The sequence below is a fragment of the Gasterosteus aculeatus genome, chromosome X, assembly GCF_964276395.1.
Source record: "Gasterosteus aculeatus chromosome X, fGasAcu3.hap1.1, whole genome shotgun sequence".
Taxonomy (NCBI): Eukaryota; Metazoa; Chordata; class Actinopteri; order Perciformes; family Gasterosteidae; genus Gasterosteus; species Gasterosteus aculeatus.
Window position 1 is genome coordinate 6138161 of NC_135698.1, and position 24425 is coordinate 6162585.

Here is a 24425-nt window from a genome sequence, read left to right on the forward strand (position 1 = left end):
GTTACTAAGATGCTACTAAGTCAGTCTGATCGCGGGGCCTATTTTATTTTGAAAAACGGAAACCGGAAGCTGCGGCTGTGATCGGCGCTCGCTTGACAGAGGTTGTCACAGCTGGGTATCTGGCGCTCCGCAAGTTGAGCAACAAGCGTTACGTCGAGAGCGGAGCGACTTGCCGCGCGGATCTGCCGGAGCTGCGCTCAACTTGAGGTGAAGTTGGATTCAGGAGAGCTCTCCAACGACGCGTCGTCCACCGGTATGAACTTGACCGACACGGCCTCTCGTTTAGCATCGTTTCGTGTGAGTGACGAATCCGACGCGCTACTTTTGTAACCGTAAGCGTCGCTGCGTGGGTTGAAACGTATTCATCGTAATGTGGCTGGCTGCCTCTTGACCGCGTCGAAACCTCAGCAAACCCCCGAGACGCCTGCGTGTGTCCCCGGTGCCGCTGCGCACTGATCCGTGCGACGCCAAAAAAAACTGTGATTTAAAAAAACAAAAACATTTTATGGGTAGATTTTTTTTCATGAAAGCGTGCGGTTGTGTCGGTCTGAAAGGTGCAGCCTGTGGTCCAGCGGCGTGGTGCTTTCTGGAAGTCCCCCCCCCCCGCAGCCCCCTTACCGTGCGCTGTTCGCCGGACTCCGTGCGCGCACTGAACCGGTGCCAGGTGCCATGGTGGCAGAATAACTCTGCACCGTCGCAACGGTCCCTGCGAATCGCCGCCCGCCGCTGTGACACAAGGATGTATGTTTTGTTTTATTTGGGATAAGCGGGTTTCATGGTACCCGGTTTGGAAAGTTGCTGCAGAACTCCTCCTCCTCCTCCTCCTCGCTGTTTGCATCCCCTGGTTGGGTTGTTGTGGGTTCTGGGAACCAGCAAAGCTTTGCTGCTTGCAGCTGCGAACACTATCAGGTATTGTATTGTACTGAATTTGAGAAAACATTTTTATTGTGTTAGCCTTCACATTTCTGCTGTGGATAAGCAGACGGGGATCTCTTTGGTTTGGAAGCAGTCCTCTCTTGTTGTAATCCTCAATGCAAAACGGGAATATATTCCATCTGTTCAGTCCCAGTAGAGTAACAGGTAACATTTCTATTTAAACTCTTGGATCGATCGTTGCCTGAAACGATCCACTTAGTGGCTTACTGTCCATACGTCACTTTATTATTGTTTATTATAGTATTGCTTCTGGTGCCTTGATGTTGCTACACTTACTTTTGGGTTTGTCTACTTTTACCAGCCTCTCATCTGAGTCTCTAAAGGATACAGTGGGTTACATTTTCAAGTAGCCTAAACTTCTCTCGAAAGCTGCAGTTAAGAGCTTACGTTTCCGTGTGTGTGTGTGTGTGTGTGTGTGTGTGTGTGTGCGTGTGTGAGAATCTGTTTTTTTTTGTACCACACCCTCCATGATTGAAGACCACATTAAAGGGGAAGAGGATCAAAAGGTTAAACAGCTCTAACCCACGACAGAGGGACTTTTATTGTCACCATGGCCGTGACTCGGCCGTAACACACAAAGACCTCGCGCCCCCCCCCAATCCAGAGCCCACTCGAGTGTTATTCATTCCACCAGGGGAAATAGACTCTCCTCCCTGAACCCTGTTGGGCACCTCCTCCTCATCTTTTGTCTTCGCCTCTCTTGACTTAATTCAGTTTACTCAACAACCGACCGTCCTCGGTCTCCTCCTCCTCCTCCACAAACGGGTACGGCGTCCTCTTTTTGTCTCCCCAGGGGAGACGCACGAATGAAATCAACAGCAAACGGAGCCGCCGCCGCCGACCAGCGATGCTCATTATGACGACGGAGGGCTGATCTCCTTCGCCCCCCCCCCTCCCCCCTCCCAGAGCGGCTTCTGATGGATGCTGCGTGGCTAGACCTCTGGTGCCCCCCCCCCTGGAGAGGACACCAAGCTACTTAAGCCGACCGAAGGCTTTGCGGGTTTTAATCGGTCCTGCTCCCAGTGCGTCCTGCTTATTACAAAACTTCTTCTTTTTATGCGTCCTTCTGTGTGAAATCAGCCCGAATGAAACCAAAACCGCGGTCCGAGCTGCAGGGCCTCACGCTGCCGGCTGCTCGCTCTGATGCCGGCCAATGTTTCGGTGTTTTGGTTGGGATCTTTACGCAAACACTCAAACCACTCGGGGCCCCGAGTGCGTCCCTCACGCGCTAATCGCTGCGAAAACACTGAGCTCATTTGTTGAAACGGGAGGAGGGAGAGAAATGTAATGGGGGGGAGTTAATGGGAGGGAGGTGAAAAAAGTGTTTCCCCCTCCCACCAGGAAAAAGAAGGAACAACCACCACTAATCAAAAACAACACACTTGCTCAGTGCTGGAATGCACATTATTGGACCACCGTAACTAGCTGGGGGGGGTTAAATATTAAGTCCGGTTCCGGGATCATTGAGGGGAAGCAGAGGTGCGCACACGTTAACAACTGCGCGTGGCGTCGCCAACGTAAATGGCCGAGCCTCCGAGGGGACGAATCTTTGGAATCTGTTTTGACGTCAAAAGTTTGGACGCACGTTGAACGAGGACGGCGGCGGGTGGGCGGGGGGGGGCTCGCTCGGGTTGTCACTCAATCAAGCCAGAAGGCGCGTCCAAACTCTCGACTGGTACCGTTTGTCCTCTCCGGTTTGGCCTGTGAATCGCTCCTTGCAGAATGTGTGTGGGAGCGTTTTGGGCTTTTTTTTTTTTTTCTTGAGCAATCATATCGTAATTAACACCTGAATGCGCATTAACGCAATGATGCGATGCGTGCCAAAGAGCTTCCGCACGCAGTCACACAGTGAGTTATGGGCTGATGTGAGTGGCGTTCATTCGGTGTGGCGGGTGATCATCTCTCCCCCGTTATGACCCGAATGAGGCATCGCACCCACCGCTGTGCTGCAGCAGTCTGTAACCACAGCGCTGTCATTAGATCGGTCAGAGATCACAAGGCATTTCCTGACAGACTGTGAAAGACGGTTTCGTCTGGTTTATTCACCCTGAGTTGGTTTCATATTTTGGTTGTTGCTCCGCCTGATCTAAGAGCTGATAAGGGGTTCTTCATGTCGCCCTGTAGTCCTTGTGGTTTTATAAAAACAGGATATGAAGGCTTGCGTTCAACAGGTTCCCAGCGAGAAAGAGTCCGCACTCGATTCCTTCCTAGCGGGAGAAACGAGCAGCGCCGTCGGTCTGACCCTCTGCCGGCCTCGTTCAGGCCGCTGACCTCACTCGGTTTCCGCCCACACAAGTGCTGACGCGGCCTCGGGCCGGGCTTCTGTGGAACAGACGGCGTGAGAGCTGGACATGGCTGCTAAACCGCAGCTGAAATCCACATGAGATGAGAGGACGGGGGGTTGGGGGGGGGGGGGACACAGGCTTGTCCTCCGACGGTTTCCCATGGTGATAAGGACTTGGCCAGATGTGTGCCGTACATAACCACACTTCCCTCTCCTTGACTGCAGTCAGAACCCCCCCAGCGAGGGTGTAAAGTGGCACGTCTAGAAAGGGGCAAACCCGGTATGGCGTTCAGTGCCCCAAATGTTGAATGCCCCCCTCCAACCACCCCCCCACCATGACTATTTCTTACTTAAACGTCCAGAAACTACCGCGGCTCTCGGCGCTCTTTGAAGTGTGGGCCCTGTGAGTGGGGGGGGGGACGGCATATTCTAAAAGACGCCGCCGCGCTGGCTTTCATGTAAGCGAGCTGGAAGAGATGCTGTTAACTGTCGGAAGGGCGACCTTTTGATATGCGAGACGCTCCCGCGCCTCGGGGAGAGGATCCAGCCTGCGATTTCAGTCGATACCTGTGCGAGCGCTTTGAAGCCCGCTGCCGCCGCTTCAGTGTTCGTGTGATTGGACGTTTGCACGCTGGGTCAACGGCAAACGCCGTCCCGTTTGTGGACTCCATTGCCATGGAGCGGCCTGTCGGAGGGCCGGAGGAAGCGAGAAGACAGACTCCTGATTGCACGCCTCTTTTGCCGACGATTGACATTTCTTATTTAGGCGCAGGGTAGACGTCTGCCTTTTTTGCCGCCGTTTGTGGGTTGGGCCACGCACGGGGATAGAAACTTCCCATTGTGTGGATTTGAATGTTTTTAAAGGGAAGGCTTCATTAAATTGGAATGCGTCTGCCGAGCACTCCGTGGCCGTGGGCAGGATGTTTACTAAAATGTTTTTTCGCGTTGTGCGCTCTTGTACGTGGAGGGTCACGGCGGGTCACGTGTGTGTGGGTGTGTGTTAGTGTGTGGTTTCGTGCCTTCCTGTCCGTGCTGCTGGTTGCAGAGAGAGAGGGAGGACTTTGCCCTTCTCTTCCATCTTCGCCATCTGGTTTGTGTAGCGTTTGACTGGGACGTTAATCATTGTGCCTTTTTAGGGCCGCTACCGCTTCGACAACAGCTGGAAAATGGACCCGTCGATGTCCATCCGTCGGTATTTCTGTCAGTCCCGCTCGGTAAACTGTATCCGTGCAGCAGCAGGGTTCATGACCTCGGTGATGGAGGTTTCTTGAAAACAGCCTGGAAAGGCCTCGCCGGCTCCATTTCCGCTTTCCGAAATGTCTTTCTGCCCTCAGCTTCCCTAGAAGTTCGCTGACTCGCCTTTTTATTTTGAGAAACTAAGTGCTAGTTCATGCCTGCCACTCCCCAGTGCGCTCCCCCCCGTCCTCACCCCCCCAAAACTGTTGTGTGTGTGTGTGTGTTTTTTTACGAGAGTGGCTGTTCATGTTCGGCCCCCTTGTCGAGTGATCCTGTACCTACAGACTTTAGAAGAAGAAGAAGTTCTGCGTTTTGAGTGAACTGTATGTTTTTTTTGTTTTAATTTACTGAAGTGTTCGATCAAATGTAAAGTTGTATTTCTTATTATGTGGAATGCTGTAATATCAACAGCTTTTGCATCTGCAAATGCAGTCGATACAGACCTTGTGGTTCCGATCGCCGTCGAAATCATGGCTTAAAGTCCATCGACCTTTCCAAGCTTGTTCCTGTCGCACATTTCCCCTCCGGTGAATAACGCGTGTCCTGCAGTGAGGCTCCTCTTCGGGAAGCAAGCGAGTGCTGCTCTGCACGTTAACAATGGAGGTGTAATGCTACATGATTACTTTAGTGAATTCATATTTTCCTCTCAATATATGAACTGAAAAATGCAGTTTTGCTCCTTTTTTCTCTTTTTTTAAATGGCGGCTTTCCATTTATTTCGGAGGTTTTATTTCATCCAAATCTGGTGATTCTTCATCTCAGTGCTGTTCTGGGAAAAGAACATTTGCATGATCGACATAATGTTGCAGGCATTGCTGTTTAGACTTTTGGATAAGATCGTAAATTAGAGGGAGGATTGCTGCGTCATTATTTGACAGCGCTTCTGTTGTGGACTTTCCTTTTTAATCCATTATTAACTGATAATATCACAATGGAAACTGCATTCTGTGTGGAAAACCCTGCGTTTCACGCCAATACATGTCAAATTTCCACTTAAAAAAAACATATCGGACCTGGCATTTGTTTCTTGACTCAACTCTTTTGGTTTGAGCTTATCTTATCAGACCAAACATTTGTAAAGCAGTTCTCAGCCAGCTGAGTAATCTCAGCGGGGATGTAGTATGCCGTGGGCCTCTTGGCGCGGCTTTATCAACGGCCCCATCACTTCATCACCGCGTTATCGGATAAGAAAAGTGATGGCATTCTTAAAACTCAAGGGACCGACTAGAAGAGGCCTGGACAGTCCATGCTCTGTCAGAGGACAGAGGACTTCGTTAAACGCCCGGTCCTCTCGTCGGGTATGTAGGGTACCTCCGCGTTTAGGCATCGGCGTCACGTATTTACTCAAAGGTTAATTTGGCATAGGCGCGCACACAGTGAGTGATTGATCTTTTCCGTCCCACCGTCCGCGCCGCGGGTAATGTGGTTGGCATTTAGGCTCTCTGCTGGATCCCAGGGCGCGATGTCCGAGAGCAGCGGCCCTCGAGTTCTATTTCTGACACACCGTTTTGGCTTCATCGAGGCAGAGAGAGGTGTGTCGTAGCTTATTATGGGCACGCAGGGGTTTGGCCGGCCCTCGCAGGAGCCGGGCCATGTGGGAAAAAAAAAAAGGCCTACCGTGGAATCACAACCCTCTGCTCGCTGGCTCTTTAGCCAAAGCTCGTGCGCCATGTGAACAATAGAGACTTTGGAGCCCGGAAGGTGGGCGACGCGTGCGGTTTCGGTGTCGTATCAGTTCATGGTAGAAAGAGCTGTCGGGCAAAGCGACAACCGACCGATCCTTTGTTTTTTGTTGTTGACTGCATACTTCATTGTGCGGACTTCAATCCGGTTATCTTGGTGCCGAGACAATGCAAACCTTCTCTTTCCCTCTTCCCCCCCCCCCCCCCCCCCTCGCAAGCGGGGTGCTTGTTGGAGATATGCGTATTTGCTCTCGAGGCGGGCGGCGGCGCTCTGTCCAGATAACGCACACTTGCCAACTCTTTCAAAGGAAGGGCAATGTTAGTTTTGCGTGAGCTTATCCAGATTTATCAGAAACAGGCGCGGTGTCGGGGCGTGAGACGTCATTTGGCGAGTTAGGACTCCGAAGTCCGAGGCGAGTTTGAGATGCTCTGGCTTTTTCCACAATGGCATTTTCCAAATTTCCTCCATTTCAAGTGCTGCCAGCAGCCATTCCCAGCACTCCGTCTCCATATTGATCTGCCTCTGGGCTCCAGAAATGGGGATTCCTTTAAGCCGGGCCGTAGTCTAATGACATTACTCCACCCCCCCCACCGCTACCACTGCCATTAACCACCCTTTCCCATTTTAGAGCTCCCTTCGCTCCACTTTTTCTTTTCTACCTCTCACTGTTATCTAATTAAAAGCTTTTCTATAGAGGGCTAGTCTTGGCCCCCAGGCGTGGGGTACAGAAATGGCAGCCTGCCGGGGGTTGAGTGATTGTGTGTGTGTGTGTGTGTGTGTGTGTGTGTGTGTGTGTGTGTGTGTGTGTGTGTGTGTGTGTGTGTGTGTGTGTGTGTGTGTGTGTGTGTGTGTGTGTGTGTGTGTGTGTGTGTGTGTGTGTGTGCGCGCGCACGCATTCGCACTTGTGAGAAATTGTGTATGTGTGCATGTACGGGTCTACTGGCTTATTGTCGGGCGGAATAGTGAACCAGCAAGAGGGTTAAAGCGGTCCATGGACAAGCGCTCATGCGGTACCGTGAGTCGGACTGAGACTGGGCCGCGGGGGGGGGGGCAGAGGGGGGGTAATGAGAGAGGGGGGGGGGGGGGGGGGGTTGCCACTGGCCTGAGACAGCTGAACATGATACTGGGTCAGGGGGTACAAAGCAGAACCTCTAGGGAGTTGTTACAGATGGAGAGGAGGACGGGTCGGGGAATGGTGTTGCTGTTTGACGATGTCTGTTAATTCTTTGTTTCCAAGTATAATATTCCAGGTCAGGGTTTTAATTTTTTGGGAGATGGATACGGACAGAAGGTGACAGAATTCCTCTAGTGCTTTGGGATTTCCCCAGTTCCCACCTTAGAGGCTGAGGCACACGGGGGAGGGAGGGAGGGATGCAGAGGAGGTGGGCTAAATGAGAGAGGAGGGAACAGGGGAGACGCAACGAGGCAGCAGGATGAGAAAGAGTCTGACTCCGGGAGCATCGAGTCAAAGCAGGTGGTCAAAGGAGCCGTGTGCAGATGTGCTTTGCAAGTGGAGGGTGTCGATCGGAGGAAAAGTACGAGACGCTCCAGATGTGCGTGTGTCTAGTTGGACCTTTTTTTGAGCTTCGCTTCAGTGGCGGGTGAGTCTCATTTAGCCAAATAGCTTCACTCCTTCGGTACTCCTTCTGTTCTTTTGCACTCATCGTACTTTCATACCATTGTCTTCCCTCAATGTGGAAATAAGGATAGACATAATTAATACAGGGCTTTGAAATGGTGAAGATTTTTAGTCCTGCATTTTGGATTTTATCATTTAGTCAAGACCAATGTTTTTACTCTTAACGTGACGAAATGAAATAACTCCTGTGTTTTAATATTAGTAAAGTTCCATTCTTTCCTTTTTTTCTTTTGGAGAAGCCACGTTTTTACATCAAAAGAACTGACCTGAGCTGGCATCCTCACAAGAACGCTTTCTTTTTATTGATCAAAAGGCAATTTCCAACAGACTGATTCAACACCCAGATGAATATTACATGACGTCTTATCACATTAATGATTTAACTTGAATACGATTTCCACAGTTACTGAGTTAGTTTGACTGCTAAACTCCTTCAAATTATTTCATTTCATAACGGTTTGTTGGTTAAACCTGATTAAGACGCCGTCTGCGCTGTTAACTGAATGTAAACACACCTGATCGCTGTTGAATGAGAACTCATTAGCGTTTGCATTCGCCCCCATTAGTCCTTTCACCTCGCCACAATAGGTTTTCAGGGCCTGTGAAGCTGCGGCCCGCGGGGATACGCCGCTCAACTCTGCTGCACTCCATTGTCGCGCTATTTGCATGAGGCCGGTATGATAACGGTCACCCTCCCTGAGCCCGAGCTTCCCTCAGTTCGCCCTCTCAAACACACACACACACACACACACACACTCGGCCTAATTATCCCACGCCAGCCCATCGCACACTGCATTCCTCACATGTTCACCTGATAAGAGCAATTTGCACGCGTGTGTGTTAAGTTGTTCCGTGTGGATCAGCTGCAGTCTCTTTCAGATAAGCACCAACGCTTTACCCTCCCGTTGGTGTGGAGGTGCTTTTTAAAATACGGCACTGGGGACTTCTGGTGTAGTGAATGATTTCTTTGAGAGTTTTCGACTTCTTTCACTTTAAAACGGAATGACCTATCTCTTCAGCCAAGTGTTACTTGGAAACCACCCGGCGACCGCTTGACTCTTCATTTAACTAGACTGCTCGTTACGGGAGGTGAAAATCAGCGGCAGACAGTCCCGCGCCTGCTGGCGCTGTCTTTGACATGCCACGACGGTCACGTGATTTGCGGTGAGAGGCGAGTTCGGGGGTCACGGTGACGGATGTGGGTTTAAGATTACAGGCAATGGGGGTTCGGGTCAGCGCGGTCAGGGCTGTCGGGGGCAGAACACAAATCAAACGGTGCACTTTCTTTTAATTGTGGAATAAGTTCCATGTTGCCATCCAGGTGTGAGGAGCTGAAGGAGACTGTTTGGTGGTCTAAAGGTCGTGTGGGGGGAGCGTGTTACAGGCTGCACAGAACTGAGAGAAACATCCCTGAATAATCACAGGTTAAAGAAATGAAGACTCAAAACCACGTGAAATGTAAGCATTACAATTGGCTATTGTGTCATTTCAGCCGTTACAGAGAAGATGAGATAGTAACACTAGTCTTGGATATTAAAAATTCGATGCAAATGTGGTCAAAGGCGGGTTTGAGACAACGACTGGAAGATCAGAACGTCTGATCGGCACACTGGCCGCTTGGAGATGACACTCCAACTGTCCAGAGGCCGAGCGTGCGACGGATGCAAAGGCGGAACCCTGAGGTCCAGATAGGGACCGAACGTGCATCACATCGATGGGCGGGGCACCGATGGGGCGGGGACCGGGAGGGAGGAAGGCCTCAGAGCCGGAGCCCTTCAGCTGGAGCCCAACTCCCTCCTGCTGAGGTTTCTGCAACCACAGCCTCGATGCGCTTGTGGCTCTGATGTCATCGCAGAGCAATTCCTTCCTCTCTTTTCTTCCATGCCCAGCTGAGACCCCCCAAAATCCTTGCCCACCCAACTCTTTATATGCACACAGACACACATCCTACCATCTATATGAACGCTGCGTTAATAAAAGACTTGGAAGTGGACTTTGTAGCCCACTATATCAAATGACTCTCCCTGGCACAATGTATACAAAGGCTGTTTTGTATCGTTAGAATACGTCATTTAGAACCTTTTTTTGTGGGGGGGGGGGGGGCTGCAGCTGAATAGGGCATAGTAATGGGGCAATGGCAAAGCCGACAAAAGCCCCCCCCCGACCCAAACACACACACAGACCCCACCCTCCCACCAGCAGCCCGGCGCAGCTCGTTTTGTTTGAACACGTAAGGTGAATGAGGAGAGTACGGCGGCCGGATGCAAGTAAAGGAACAGAACAAAAATTGTATCATGATCATTGATACTTTCCCAATGTGGTAATTGTGCTGTTTGATACCCTAATAACAATTGGACAATTGAAGAGGGAGCTCTTTGTCTAACCGCGTGTGCGTGCGTTTGTGCACCGGAGCGATAGGAGCGCGATGAAGGGCATGACTGGAATACATTGTAGAGTCAGAGGTGTCATTAAGTGTGTGTGTGTGTGTGTGTGTGTGTGTGTGTGTGTGTGTGTGTGTGTGTGTGTGTGTGTGTGTGTGTGTGTGTGTGTGTGTGTGTGTGTGTGTGTGTGTGTGTGTGTGTGTGTGTGTGTGTGTGTGTGTTTCTCTGCTCCGCCCTGAGAGCTCCGTGCTGCTCTGTGCACACGCCACAAACATCGAATTGGCCTAATGGCCCCCATATTCGCACAAATGGGTTTTATTGTTTGACTTTGAGGTGGATGAATGCAGTGATGAATGCTTCAGGACACCACTACTGCTTTCTCTCAGTCCGGCCTTCCCTCTGCCCTGACTCTGACTCTCCCCGCCGGCACTCGGGTCGGGACTCACGCAACCGCTCCATTTTTAAAAACCCTGGAATCTGACTCTCATGCGGGCCGGCTTCCAGACACGCCGCAGACGCTCGGGTAGACAAATCAGATTTCTCTATTCTTGCCACCGGGGGGGGGGGGGGGCTTCTGTCTTCAGTGAGAACATCTGACGCAGCGTCAGCTGGGGCCACAATTGAAAGCATTTCAGAACGCGATTCAGAACCGAAAGGCGCAGCCAGTCGTGTCAAAGGGGTGCTGTTAGAATGCAGGTCAGAGACTAAGCTGACCTCAGGGGTGGAGCAAGGATGAGGACGAAATGCAGTGCTGGGGGGCGGGGGTGGGGAGGGGGATGTGTGCACACACACAAACACACACACAGAGACAGAGAATCGGCGGGTAGGGGGTTGTTGTGGGGCAGAGGCCGGTCCCCCGATGGGTGTCTTTCAGCGTGGCCGGGCGGTGGGAATGGGATCTGACGGGTGTGAAATGGTTCTCTCTCTCTCTCTCTCTCTCTCTGTGACCAAGGGCCCCGCTCGCTCTGGCCGGCCGACACTGTCGCTTTGTCCTCCAGGTTCTCAAAGAGCCTGTATATCAATGCGGCCCACAATGCCCGGGCCGGGAACCCGTAGGAACTCTGACGGCATCATGGACAGCATTCGGTTAACATGGCTGATTCTAAGGTGGTGAAAGGCGCCGGTGGGGGGAGGTGGGGGAGGGGGGTTTAGATGCAAGGAGACGTGCTAGTGGGGCTTAAATACAGACGTTTAGGGACACCTGAGTTGATACGACTAGATACTTTCAACAAGTCACTCAGTGTGTTTACATGATGGTATAATTGGAATCTTTGCTTAGTCGGACTATGCTATCTTTCGGGGGGAGGTGTTATTATCCCAATATTCATGGCAGTGAATAAATCGAATCGTTGTCCGAAAGCAGGTCATATCCGATATGATAGGTGGCGCTGTTTTCATTACAACTAGTTGTGATACAGCCATTTCTGCTTGACCGCTTCACCACTACCAACAACAACAGCATCAACATTACGAGAAAGATGGCGAACGGAGAGCAAGGTGAAGCTACATCCCTCTACTATGTTTGCATGATGTTAATAGGAGTACAGCGAATGCGAATGGCGCTATTGGCTGATTTGATAACGGAGAGAAGACGCCGTCGGGATCTCAAGCATGCGCAAGACGCAAAGTCCAGTTCCTTATCCGATTCACCGTTACATGCCGCAATAGTCGAACTATCAACTGGATCGGATCGAGTTATCCAGGGGTGTTAGTCGGATCGTAGTTGGACCGCACATAGTCGGACAAAGGTGTTTACATGAAACGGATCATTCGATTTCAGTCCGACTAAGCCAGTTATTCGAATCCATGTAACCACGCTGACTGTAGTTGTTTTTGAAAAAGCGTCCTTGGAACGCTGAATTGGATGAAATCACCTTCCGATCAGAGCAGGTTTCCTGTTATTCGCCGCATCTTGTTGGAGATAAGGAGAGAACAGATGGGTGCCATTGGCAGAAAGTGATCTCACCAAATGCAAATATAGCACCTTGTTGTGTCTGTTTGCGGCGGGTCTGACTGTTCCTGCTCTCTCCCTCTGCTTTAAACCAACGCACGCCTCATCGGTGGATGATGGTTATCGTTTTTTTTGTTGGTCATGGACTGTTATCTAAGCGCACACAGATTGCAAGCAGCCTGATATTCTTGCTTTTCTTTTTGTAATGAAAGTAACACCTCATTTCTTCAGACGAATCAAATGTAAAACCGTAATCTCTTCAGAACGGCAGGACTTGGTTTGGTTGAACATACGGTATCGTCACCATGGGGCCTGTGAGGGAATATCAGCTATTCTCCCTGGGGGGGGGCAGGCAGGCAGGCAATCATTAAATGAGTGGTCGGGTCGTCTGTCAGCACGGGACGGCGTGCTTCACATTTCAGAGGAGACATTGCCGCGAGGTGTCCTCCCTCTCAGATGTCCTCTTCTACCTGCCGTCTGTTTCTAGTGGCGCCGAAGACCTTTTCTCGTCCACATTCGGCTGAACAATGGAATATTCTTTAAATGGAAATCCGGAGAGCACTGCGGCGCTTAATAACACTGATAATGACGGGGTCAGTCAGGGGAAGGCTCCCTTCTAATACCAGTTATTACAGACGGGAAATTAGGACTTGGACTTCTTCATTTAAGGTTTATCTTTCAAAACTCTACCACGCAGTTCTTTTGAAGACTTAAATAAAGGCGAGCAATGCAGCAGCAGGTGGGAGGGGGGGGGGCGTTATTTTATTTTTTGTCTCTCCAAGTGATTCTGTGCGTTCACGTCGCTGCAGTTGACTCATCCCCTCCGTCCGCCTGTTGTTGTTACTGCTGTCCCCAGCCTGTTTCACCATCATACATCATTTTCCTCAACTGTCACTCACACTTTTTTCAAAGTTTCCTTCAAAGCTTCCTCCCGTGTCTCACAGCTCTCCTCCTCCATCTTTCCCCCTGCTCCTGCAGATCCACGATGCTGAGAAGAGGATGAGTCCCCCAGGTCACCTGAGACACCCACGCGTCCTTGCTGCCGTCCATCCCTGGCGTCCCACCCGGGACGGATCATCATCCGCCTGCCTGCGCTCCCCCTCTTGCCCGCCCGCCTCTCGCCGGTCCCGAAGGCGAGCCCGCCCGTGTAAATATGCCCGGATGGAGGTCTCAGTGGCGCCTGGTCCTGCTGAACTCCCTGGCTTGCGGGCTGGAGATCTGCGTGGCAGCCGGGATCACCTACGTGCCCCCCTTGCTGCTGGAAGCGGGGGTCCAGGAGCGCTACATGACCATGGTGCTGGGTAAGGGCTCGGGATCTGGTTACCAGGCCGCTTTGCGTTGTCATGAGGCCGGAGGGAAACTGGATTTCATTTTAATCAGTCTAATCGCTTGTGGGCAGCGGTTCCGTTAAAGTGCAACACAGATGGGATCTGATGAGTTTCGGGGTGTAATCGCGGGGGTCATGCACAGACTGTGCCTCCGGGCTCCTCTCCTCCTCTCGTCTGTCCCGTTCAGGTCATAAAGACGTAATGGAGGACGTGACAGAAAGCACGTGGACTTCTCCTCTGTTGTTTTGGGGAGGTGGTAATTGTAAGGCAGCAGGAGAGCAAAGCGCCCGGAGCAGCAGCCACAGTTTCCAGACCGACTGAGACACGTGTTGCCTATTGAAGTTCAGTGAATTCGCTTGACGGTGAACTTTGGAAAACAAGGAGCATCTGTGATTCACATCCACTTTCTCTACTGGTCAGTTCACACCAGCATAAACATCTGATTCGTTTGTTTTCAAAGAACTGATGCAGAAATCACATCAAGACGGTGTCCATTGCTTTGTGGCCTGTCAGTCTGGGGATTTCTTCTATTACGTCATCTTGACTTTGTGTGACCCGTAAACTTAAGCGACCTTCTCTGGAATGCGGACGAGTGACGCAGAGACGCCTAATAGGGCGCTGCCAGCAACCTGTCAATCACAATAAGCCCGCCCCTCCTCTGTAGTAACCTCTGTAGGTTATTTCCCGTTGCTGCACCCCGGGCCTAATGGCACCCGAGATGATCGTGATCCGCATGAAGAAAGCCAGAAAGTGACGAGTTCTGGATCCCGGCCTTTCTTTAGCAGGCTGGTCTGTGACCATAGCAGGCAGAAGGATCTGGGACAGGTCGGGTGCTGAAGCGCCAAAGCAGTTCCCACTGGCCTTGTAAACATCACTTGTTGGTTGATATCAGAAGAAGTTTGAATTAAATGTAATGAGAAGGCGCGCCTGTGAATCCCGATGCTCGTCTTCCGTCTTGTTCTCAGGGAAACGTTTTAAACGACGCTCTCTTCGCGAAAAAAGGGAAAAGGGAAGCAGGAACATGTTTGTTACCTGAAGCTAGTCGTCTGGGTTTGAAAGTGGTTGAATTTTCAGCCATACATGCGGCAAACGAGACCGACCACGCCGCTGATGGTCACTTACTGGTTGTGAACCGGTGGCTTTAGTTGCATTAATCCTTTCGATCGGACCTCTTTCCTAACTCTTTTTTTTCCCCAAAAGTCTCACTAATGAAAACGTTAATACAGACAGATTGTTTCCTTTGGAAAAGCTGCTCCCAAATTAGCAGCGTGTGTGTGTGTGTCTGAAAACCCAGCTGGCATCATATGGTATATATTTGCACACTGTAATTGCGTTGTGAATAGTGGTATTATCCTCTCCCAAATAGCCTTCACATGGTGTTCACTGAGGGCGTCTATTTGAGACGTTTCCTTGTGACTATGCAGATGATGAGCACAATTCCACTGAAAACCAAAAGGCTGCGGATGACAGAAGTGGCTATTCAAGTACGGAGAACAATGTACACTTCTCCTCCGTTTCTGTTACAGCTGCTGGTGATATGAAGAAAAGTGGAGTTCCCTCCCAAACACCCGGGCGTTGTGACACTCTGATTCTTACCGGAGTGATATCTGAACGAAGCTAGATATCGTTTCTCGGGAGGGTTAGAGTCTATTTCCTTCGAGCTGTCGTGTCGGGTTCACAGATGGCTGCTCTCGACTTTATCTGACAGCCGTTTGTTGGCTGCTTCATCCTCCAGTTGTTACTTCCTTTCTCTCGTTTCCCCCAGTGGACGAGCTCATGCGTGACTTTAAAAACTGAGGTGTCTGTTGCTCTGCTATATTAAGCACTTTAAGGTCCGTTTTTCACAGGTCACATGTTAATGTGTGTGTGAGTAAGTAGATAGAGCTGTAAAACAGAGAGAACCCTGAGGGACGATCAGGTCTACAGTCTATGAAACATTCAACAGTTTAAAGTAACACGAATACTTCTGTGTTTCTAACCATGTACAATCATCTTACGCTTCGACCACCTTTCAGGGCAATAACTCATTTATATGCTAATTATGAGAATGGACGTTATGTTGGTGGTACTTTTACTTGTTGTGTGTCTCTTGTTGCTGTCGGTACCGACTCTCTGTACCGGCGCGTAGGTCCATATTGCCGCTGTAATGCCGTCGTGTGCGCGCTGGCAGGTCTGCTTCTCCGGTGCACTGCGAAGTTGCCAAAGCCCGCTGTATTTCCGTGGTGAGGATCGCCATGACGAGCCTCCACAGCTGAAGAAATGTGCTGCAGGTGCTCGCCTGGCTCACTCGGCGTACTCGACTTGCCCCTCGCCCACCCGGTCTCTGGGCCTCAGACAACGAAAATGTTGTGTTTTTCCATTTGTTTTGTCTGCATTATATGAATATACACACACGCACAACATAACCCTGTTCTACCGTCGGGTTCCTTTTCGCTGTAGATTGTGTTTCATTTATTCATTTTCATTTTTTTTTTTATGTCAGAGATGAATTTGCACAAAGGGCCCTCTTCATCCGAATCAGGGAAGTAAGAATTTGCAAGTCTCTAACGAAAACTCCACGGGGTTCCTTTTTCTTAAATGTCAAACCCCCAGCATAATCCACGTGTGTCAGACCGTGGGCGCCGCATGTAGCGCGGTGTGCTCCAATTAGCCGGACCCGACCACGCGTGGCGGCTGAGCTGGGCGAGGCTCGGCCCTCAGGCAGCAGGCCATCTGCAGGAACCTCACCAGCCGTCAGCAGCAGCGACCTCATCGACGCTTTCCTGCTCGGAAAGTGCAATTTGTGATTTCAGGCTATCATACGAAATTTGATTCAGAGTGCGTCCTTTGTCCAAGTCTTCTGCTGTTTGTCCTCTACACATTCTGTCCCTAAATGCTTCCGTACCGTGCTGCTCTGTCCGCAGGTATCGGCCCCGTGCTCGGCCTCCTGTTCATCCCTCTGATTGGCTCTGCCAGTGACCAGTGCCACAGCAGCTACGGCCGCCGCCGACCTTTCATCTGGCTGCTGTCTTTAGGGGTCCTCCTGGCGCTATTCATCATTCCCAACGCCGACGTACTGGCGGCGCGTTTCGCCTGGGGAGGCCGCACCTTCCAGGTAGGACACCCGTTAATTGTCTTTGACCGTCCATCCGACCCGAAAAGGAAGAAATTGACGCGCGTTCTACCATCCTGCTTCAGGTGGGCTTCCTCATCTTCGGGGTGGGCCTCCTGGACTTCTGCGGACAGGTGTGCTTCACGCCGCTGGAGGCTCTTTTGTCGGACCTGTACAAGGACGAGGAGGACTACGGCCAGGCCTTCGCCATGTTCTCCTGCATGGTCAGCCTGGGCGGCTGCGTGGGCTACCTGCTGCCCGCGCTGGACTGGAGTCGCGGCGTGCTCTCTGCCTACCTCGGAGGCCAGGCCGGGTGCCTCTTCTCCCTCCTCGCCGGCATCTTCGTCTGCAGCGTGCTCACCACCATGAGGGTGTCCGTGGAACCCTCGCGCGCCATCGGCGGCAGCTCTGGGGCGGCGGCGGCATCGCCGTTGTCGTCCGGGTCTCTGCTGGAGCCGGGGGCCGGCGCCATGGAGGCCGGCCAGTGCGGCGTGCCGCGCTCGTGCTGCTACCTGCTGAAGGGCAAACTGAGGTGGCTGAAGTCCGGGCCTTTGCTCTGCCTGCTGAGGACATGCTGGTCCATGACCCCGGTCATCTACAGGAGCTACTGCCACGTCCCGCGCGTCATGAGGCGGCTGTGCGCGGCGCAACTGTGCAGCTGGATCGCCGTCATGTCCTTCATGCTTTTCTACACAGACTTTGTGGGGGAAGGGCTGTACGATGGCGTGCCCAGCGCATTGCCAGGAAGTGTGTCCAAGCAGAGATACGCCGAAGGTCAGATCTCCTCTTAATAATACGGATACCGCCGTCATGTGTTGTGCGACCTCATTTCATCGGTCTTCAACAAAAAGACACTTTCCTCCTCGGCTAATTGAGGCTGCACACTCTTGATAATATGTTTCTTCCTCTGTTAATCTTTTCATCTAAAGAAAAAGAAAGAAAATATAAACCAATTCACGGTCCACGAGAAGCGGCGTAGGGTCCATGGTGGAGGAGGGAGACTTCTGTCTTTTTCGATATTGTACCAAACAACCCTTGAGAAAAGAAGAGGTTAAAGTAAAGACTTTCACTGAGGGAAACATCTGCTCCATGTCGAGAAGTTGCACATGTCCTAATAATAGAGGCTGGTGTCACGGGGAAAGGTTTTAAGTCTCTTTGTTTACGGTCCAGCCAGACTGACCATCGTCCGCCATGTGTCTGTCTTTGGGCTTCTACATAACCTCAAACTAATGAACTGAACTTTTCTGCTTCACTTTAGAGTTGATTAATCTTTCCTTACTGCTTTCTCATAATCCTCACGCTCGACCTCTCGCACCCGCTCTTTCATTTGACATTTTCTATCCCCTCCATCCACATTCTTCTCTCCTCCCTCCTTTTCCAACTCATTCTCCCTCGGCGCTCTGTTTACATTTTTACTTTTCCTCCGTCTCTCCTCCCTGTGCTTGCTGGACCACGAGGAATGTCGCACTCACAAAGAATTAATGTCAAGGAATCGGCACACAAAGAACTTTCATTGAAGTCCGGTGGAATCCTGAGGTCCGTCTGCACTGCATTTTGTTTAATCTGAAACTCTGCGGATGTTATTAAACCACGTCTCTCAACCTGCAGATGTTGAGCCGCAACAAGGTCCTCTGCTGTGTCTGGAGTTGCATTCACAGTTTCCTTTTATGTGATCATCTCTCCTACTAGGAATGTTTGCCATGCAAACATGTGTGAAGCTCGTGCTACAGATACGATGCCCTTTCCCAAAAATGCAGCAGTCCTCCAGCGCACACATTCGGTAGCGTTCTGACTCCGTCCCGTATCTCGGAGGGCTTGAATTTCTGTCCTTATCGTCCGCGGTGTTTGCAAAGTGGGCTCGCCAGCTTTGCTTCCCGAGGGTAATGTGATCCACGCACTCCTTTCACAGAAGCGTTTCTCTGCCCCGCGGCTGAACTTTTGACACACTTCTGACACACTGTTCACTGGGAGCAAGCCGGGAGATCAGGCCGATAGCAGCAGAAATACGCAACAGTGCAGACGTGTCGTCACCCCGGCTTCCAGGGAAAAATAAATGTGCTTTATCTGGTAACATTATTAAAATTGAACAATTTTCCAGTAGCTTACAAAATCACTGGTTCACTTTTTTTCCTTCAAATGTTTTTATGGAAACTCTTTCTTGAAACAGCCAATGGAAACGCTTGTATAATTGCACTCTACTTTAAAAGCACACTAATGTTTAGTTTTTTTTCTTTAAGGGTCAGTTTGATATTCACAGCATCGATGTAGCAGCAAACACTGAACTGTAGTTTCTTTTCCTTCCTTCCGTGTCTAATGCAAACTGAACTTCTCAAAGGACCAGCACTGCGTACTGCGAGCCGCTACCAATATCGCCACTGGTAAATGTTCATTGAGCCCGCTGGCCGTTAATCCATTTATTTAAAAATAGAAAACATTTTGACGCCATGCAGCAGGCAATTGAGCGTAATCGTGTTTTTCCTAATCTAAGTATGCCACTCTTTGAACTTCCATCTCGGTCAGAGGCCAGAGGCCACACCTGAGGCCAAGGTGCCCGTTGTCACCAACAAAGAGTGGCCTTTATGTGTTTAATATTATTTATTACGGGTTAATTGCTAAAGTGTCCCACTTTGCTAACGGGCTAAACGGTAAAGTTTGGGCTCATGTGAGTGGACCAGCTAGGAGTTGTCATAAGAACGACTGTGCACGCTGCATGTTTTTTTTATTCCCTTATTCGTGGGCAAATGATCGGAGATGATGCAGATGTCTTATTTTACGTCTGTCCTGACAATGGTTTGCAACAAGGAATCCACAGTTAAAGCTTTTTCCCCGAACGAGGCTGTCCGACCAGCTACGAGTTTAATGTGGCTAAACGGTTTTCTCCTCCCTCCTTTTCTTTCAGGTATCCGTATGGGCAGCATGGGCCTGTTCCTGCAATGTGCTACCTCAACCTTCTTCTCGCTGATCATGAGTCGTTTGGTTCGCCACTTTGGCTTCCGCTGGGTCTACATGAGCAGCATGGTGAGCTTCACAGTCTCTGCTCTGGTCATCTGCCTGTCCAAAAGCGTGCTCCTGGTCACTATCATGACGTCCCTCACTGGCTACGCGTACGCCACGCTGCAGTCTCTGCCCTACACGCTCACCTGTATGTACCACAAGGAGAAGGAGGTGGGTTAAGAGCTAACAACTTTCACGCAACGTTGCGTTGACAAAACCTGTGTGAGTGATGAGCTGAGCCCTCTGTTGTCTCATTTCAGGTCTATATGCCGAAAAGGAAAACCCAAAGCTTGCATAAAAACGGTGTCACAAGCAAGCGGGACCCTGCGTATTTGACCCCTGGCAAGGAGGAGGGCAGATTGACCCACATGGCAGGGTCTCCCTACGAGCATGCCTTCTTCGGCCAGCCGCACGGCCCGAACGGCTCAACTAACAGCTGCGGCGGCAAACAGGAGGAGGTTGACTCGGGTCGTGAGAAACGCGGCGTGGGTTTGGACTTTGCCATCTTGGACAGCACCTTCCTCCTCTCTCAGGTTTTCCCCACCCTGTTCATGGGCACGATCGTTCAGTTCGCGCAGTCCGTCACCGCCTACATCGCCTGCTCCGCCGTCTTCGGCACCGTCGCCATCTACCTGGCCAGTCGGATCGTCTTTGAGCAGAAGGACCTCAAAAACTGAGACTCAAACTGAGACTCGTGACGCAAAAACCATCTGGAGAGCGACGGTGTCGCAGGAAGGACGTAATGGATCAGTCGGGCTCCATGAGGCGGAAACCCAACGGTGCACCACGATGCCTCGCTTGCTCAAGCACAGTGTGTCTGCACTTGTGAGCGCGCTGTGTTGGGGAAGTGCCTGTCGGGTTATGATGGAAAGGGGTTTCCGTGATGTGGTGTCAGGAATTGACCCCAACATACAAAACATTTTTGTTTTGATATCTGTTTTAATTTGTATCCATACACATCTCTTTCCTCAGGTACAACAAATAGGTTTACTGTCGAATTCGTCATCATCTTATATGCGCCTTCTGAGCATCCATTGGGTTTTTTAATGATTTTATCCTGTTAACTTCACATGTGGGTAGTACAGTCTTTTTTTAACACCCGTCAACATATTAAACACAGCGTTGTCTTGGAAGAGGAGCGAGCGAGCGAGCGACCAGGTACCTCACCACTAGATTCCGCCAAATCCTACTACACGACCCTTTTAAGTGCCAACCCCTTTTAAACACTGCCCTCAGTTTTAATGGCAGTTTTCCTTTCCACTGAGTGAATACCAAGCATACCTCAAGGTAAGGCAAGGACCTTCATGGATACCCCTTTAAAGATTCAGTTGTACCCCCTCCTCCCCCATCTAGTGCCATCTATAAATTAATGTTTACAGTTTAACTGTAAATGTTTTGTTATACAAATTTACAGTATATCCCTATGGGAGTTCTGTTATGCAACCTTTTGAGGTGAGATTATATGGGGATGTAAAAATGAAACCGTTTACTGGAAACATTCAAATCAAGGGACTTCTGTCTCACCAAGAATAATCTATTCTAGTTGTCCAACTATGCTCCTGATCAGGACAGTCGTCTCAGGTTAGTACATTGTTTGTGTTTCATCCTGTCCTTTTTAAGCCACTGGTAAAAAAAATAATACTTTTTTCTTTTTTTAATTGTTCCCTGCTGCCTTCATGTTTTATAGTATTCTCAAATGACAATCCACCACATCCGGGCGGGCTTTTTGCATAATGCTGTCATGTAAACATGTCGGGGGATGTTTGAGGGAAGCTTGCTTCATTGAACCTATTCATGGAAGACCAAAAGTAAAGTGAAGTAAATATTGGGTTACTGAAAAATGGTGTGAGTTGACACTGTATATTGATGGTAGCAGATTTGGAGTGTGTGCTTGCGTGTGTGTGTCTGTGTAGGGGGGGGGGTTGATGGTGTGGGAAAGCGGAAAGAGGGACAGTGAGGAAATGGTATATTTTTAAAAGTGGTGACGTGAGGGTGTGAATGTGTTGATTCTTTTCCCCCCACACCAGTCCGTATGAGCTGTGTGGACGTCACCACGGCCCGTGTTAACTATGCGTCATATTGCAACGTGGCCTTCAGTTTTTCAACTTTTAAAAGCGGTCGAATTGGTCGAACCACCGCGCTCGTTTCCTAACGCAAAGGGAATTCATCCGAGCATCTTCTGTCCTGCTCGAGATGAATTGCTTAAAACCGTCCTGCAGGACCTCGCTGCCTGAGGAGTGCTCCGCACGAGAGAAGTGAACGCGGCGCAGGGTTTGTTTGTCAGGTCGACGCCGCGGCAGCACAAGACACTCGAGCCATGCGTTCTCCTTTTCCCCCAAAAAACGTGGCTCCCCAAGTTTGGTCGAGTAGCTGAAATGTCCTAAAGAAGGTTGTTTTACAAGTGCCTGTACATTTTTCAAACTTTTTTTGTACATACGGATTTATTTATTATGCTTTTATTACTAAATTTGCACCTATTAAACTATTGGGCTCGTCTCTTTGGTGCGAGAACGAAGGCTGTTTCTGTGAATAAGAAAAATGATTTGCATAGATGTGCTATAGAAGCATCAGCAAGCATAATTTATTTTATCATTACCTGCTTTATCCTGTAACTTTGTTAGCATCTCTGGGTGAATGCCGCTATAACTCAATTCCTTTCACACTACTTCTTTCTGATTTGTCTTTACTACCTGGTGTAGTTGACAATACTGCCTCATCTGGGTCACATGTAACCGTGTATTTCTTCTCATCCAGGAGCTGTGGTTGAGTTAAACTTAAACATATAAACACACAACAAATATTTCACTGATCGGAGGGAATTGTTTTCAGACCCTGTTGCGCTAAACCAAATGTCTTTTTTAATTTCACACAAAACAAGTGCCAATGGTCCGACTATGTTGAGGCCACAAGTCGATGTGATCGATCAGGTTTTTTTCAAATCCGTTTTTCGGTCACGTGTGTTATCGTCATGAATGCGGTGAATTAAAAGGGTGTGTGACATTTTCATTATACATCCATCGAATGCTGTATGAATATGCAGTTAGCAAATAGATTTCATACAAAATAAAAGAACTGCATTGTTAACTAGGTGTCTGTGAGTAAATTTATGAAACGCATTCTCCTTCATATGAAATACAGATGAAATATTGGTCAATTCTGCATACAGTACACAACTTTAAAATATTTTAATAAATCGAATGTGAAAATCCTTTTGATCATAGTTATCATACGTCTACATCAGTTGGGGGGATGTGATTTTTCTACTCTGCTTACTACAAATAAGTAACCTGATAACCTCATTATGACGCCACAGTTATAGGTTTTTTATTTATTTTCATAACACTAACATTTAAAGTGGAAAAAAAATGTTACATGAAGCTCCACACCTACAAATACACTGACTGATGGTACATGAATACACGCATGACCAGATGTAATTAACTCGGTGACACGAGCAAACTCACAAGAACCAGACACAATTCATTTAGAACAAAGCATGACGAAACAATATCAACAATAAATTATTAACTTTATAATCAAAACGACAGACAAAGTAACACATTACTGAAGACACAAAAGCAGTTATTTTACCGAATGCTGTTCACTATTTACAGACAAAGCTCAACTTGAACTCTAAATACACTGATACCCGCTGACCAATCACAGCGCACAGATTGATTTATGAGGCGACCTCTGTGCCACTGGCACGTCAGAGAACACGCCCAGCATGACAAACTAAAGATCTGATTGGCTGAGGACTTCAGACGATCAACAATATCGTCCCAATACACGTTGATGTGAGAAGCTACCTAGAGCAGGGGTCTTTAACGTTTTTCAGGCAGAGGTCCCCCAAACTGATGGCGAGATGGAGCAGGGACCCCCTATTCTACGGAGTTTGCCCAGCTTGAGAGAGCTGCTGTGGGAAGCTGAATGTGTGTGTTGTTCTCCATCAATTTATCCGTTCGCTACAATCTGTTCATGTTATTCATGTTAATGTGTATTTAAAGACAATAAATACGATTCTGATTCTGAAGACATTTAAATTTGTGGGGGGGGGGGGAATTGTTGAAAAAATATATTGTCTTATCAACCAAAAATTGCAGTACCTCAGCGGACCTCCTGGGGGTCGAGGACCCCCTGTTGAAGACCTCTGAGGAGTTCTGGGGCTGAATCTGATTGGATAAAAGCTCTCTTTAAAACAAGCCGCCGGATAATAATAATAATGATATATATAAACTAGATTCTGTTTAGGCCAGCAGAGAACACCCGCCACTGGATACATATACGTATAGGTGTTATGACGCGTAAAGAATCGGGCTCTTTGGAGTTGGATCTACTGACAGCTAAGAGTGCTAAAAATTGGATTTGGAAATGGTGCCCTCCTTTGGAGATCCCGGGGAACTGACGCGTGCACGAGAGACCGCTGCTGCGCAACTGCGCTGGCCTCAGTGACGCATGGGCACGCTGCTGGTGCCATTCTCTGTTACATGGAAAAGACGACAGGCTTTCACGTCGCAGGGCAATGGCACGCTGACAATGTGCACCATTTCATGACGGGCCTCTCCGGTGTGCTCCTCGGTTCTCACCAGTGCGCCATGGAAGATGCATTGGGGTTGTGATGTACTGTTACAAATACATATATTTAATGTATGCACACTTTACAAAGACGTATAGAGCCTAGGGGAGGCGGGGGTGTATGTATGTCTTATGTCGCCCCGACACGCAGGTCTGATCTCTGATCCCTGATCTCAGCCCGGCCATGGCCTGGTGGGCCCCCCCGCTGGCTCTCTGGTCCAGCATCGTGTTCCCACAAAAACACAGATTTATAGAGAGTGAGAGACGGAGAGAGAGAGGGAGGGGGGGTGAGAGAGAGAGTTCTTGAACGGCACAGCAGAAGAAGTG

General features: G+C 49.6%; 1 protein-coding gene across 3 annotated transcripts; it reads left to right on the plus strand.

Moving 5' to 3' along the window:
- The first annotated feature begins 17 nt into the window (after nucleotides 1–17).
- Nucleotides 18–22607, plus strand: LOC120809411 (solute carrier family 45 member 3). 3 transcript variants are annotated; one of them, XM_040163198.2, is made up of 6 exons: nucleotides 18–253; nucleotides 13089–13411; nucleotides 16342–16532; nucleotides 16616–17303; nucleotides 19429–19694; nucleotides 19784–22607. In XM_040163198.2, exons 2-6 carry the CDS (start codon nucleotides 13264–13266, stop codon nucleotides 20198–20200), a joined length of 1710 nt encoding a protein of 569 aa, XP_040019132.2. In that variant the 5' UTR covers nucleotides 18–253; nucleotides 13089–13263; the 3' UTR covers nucleotides 20201–22607. The 3 variants fall into 3 exon arrangements, with proteins under 3 accessions (XP_040019132.2, XP_040019133.2, XP_040019134.2); XM_040163199.2 differs by having other exon boundaries at nucleotides 80–207; XM_040163200.2 differs by lacking the exon at nucleotides 18–253 and adding an exon at nucleotides 7542–7740.
- Nucleotides 22608–24425: the final 1818 nt, after the last annotated feature.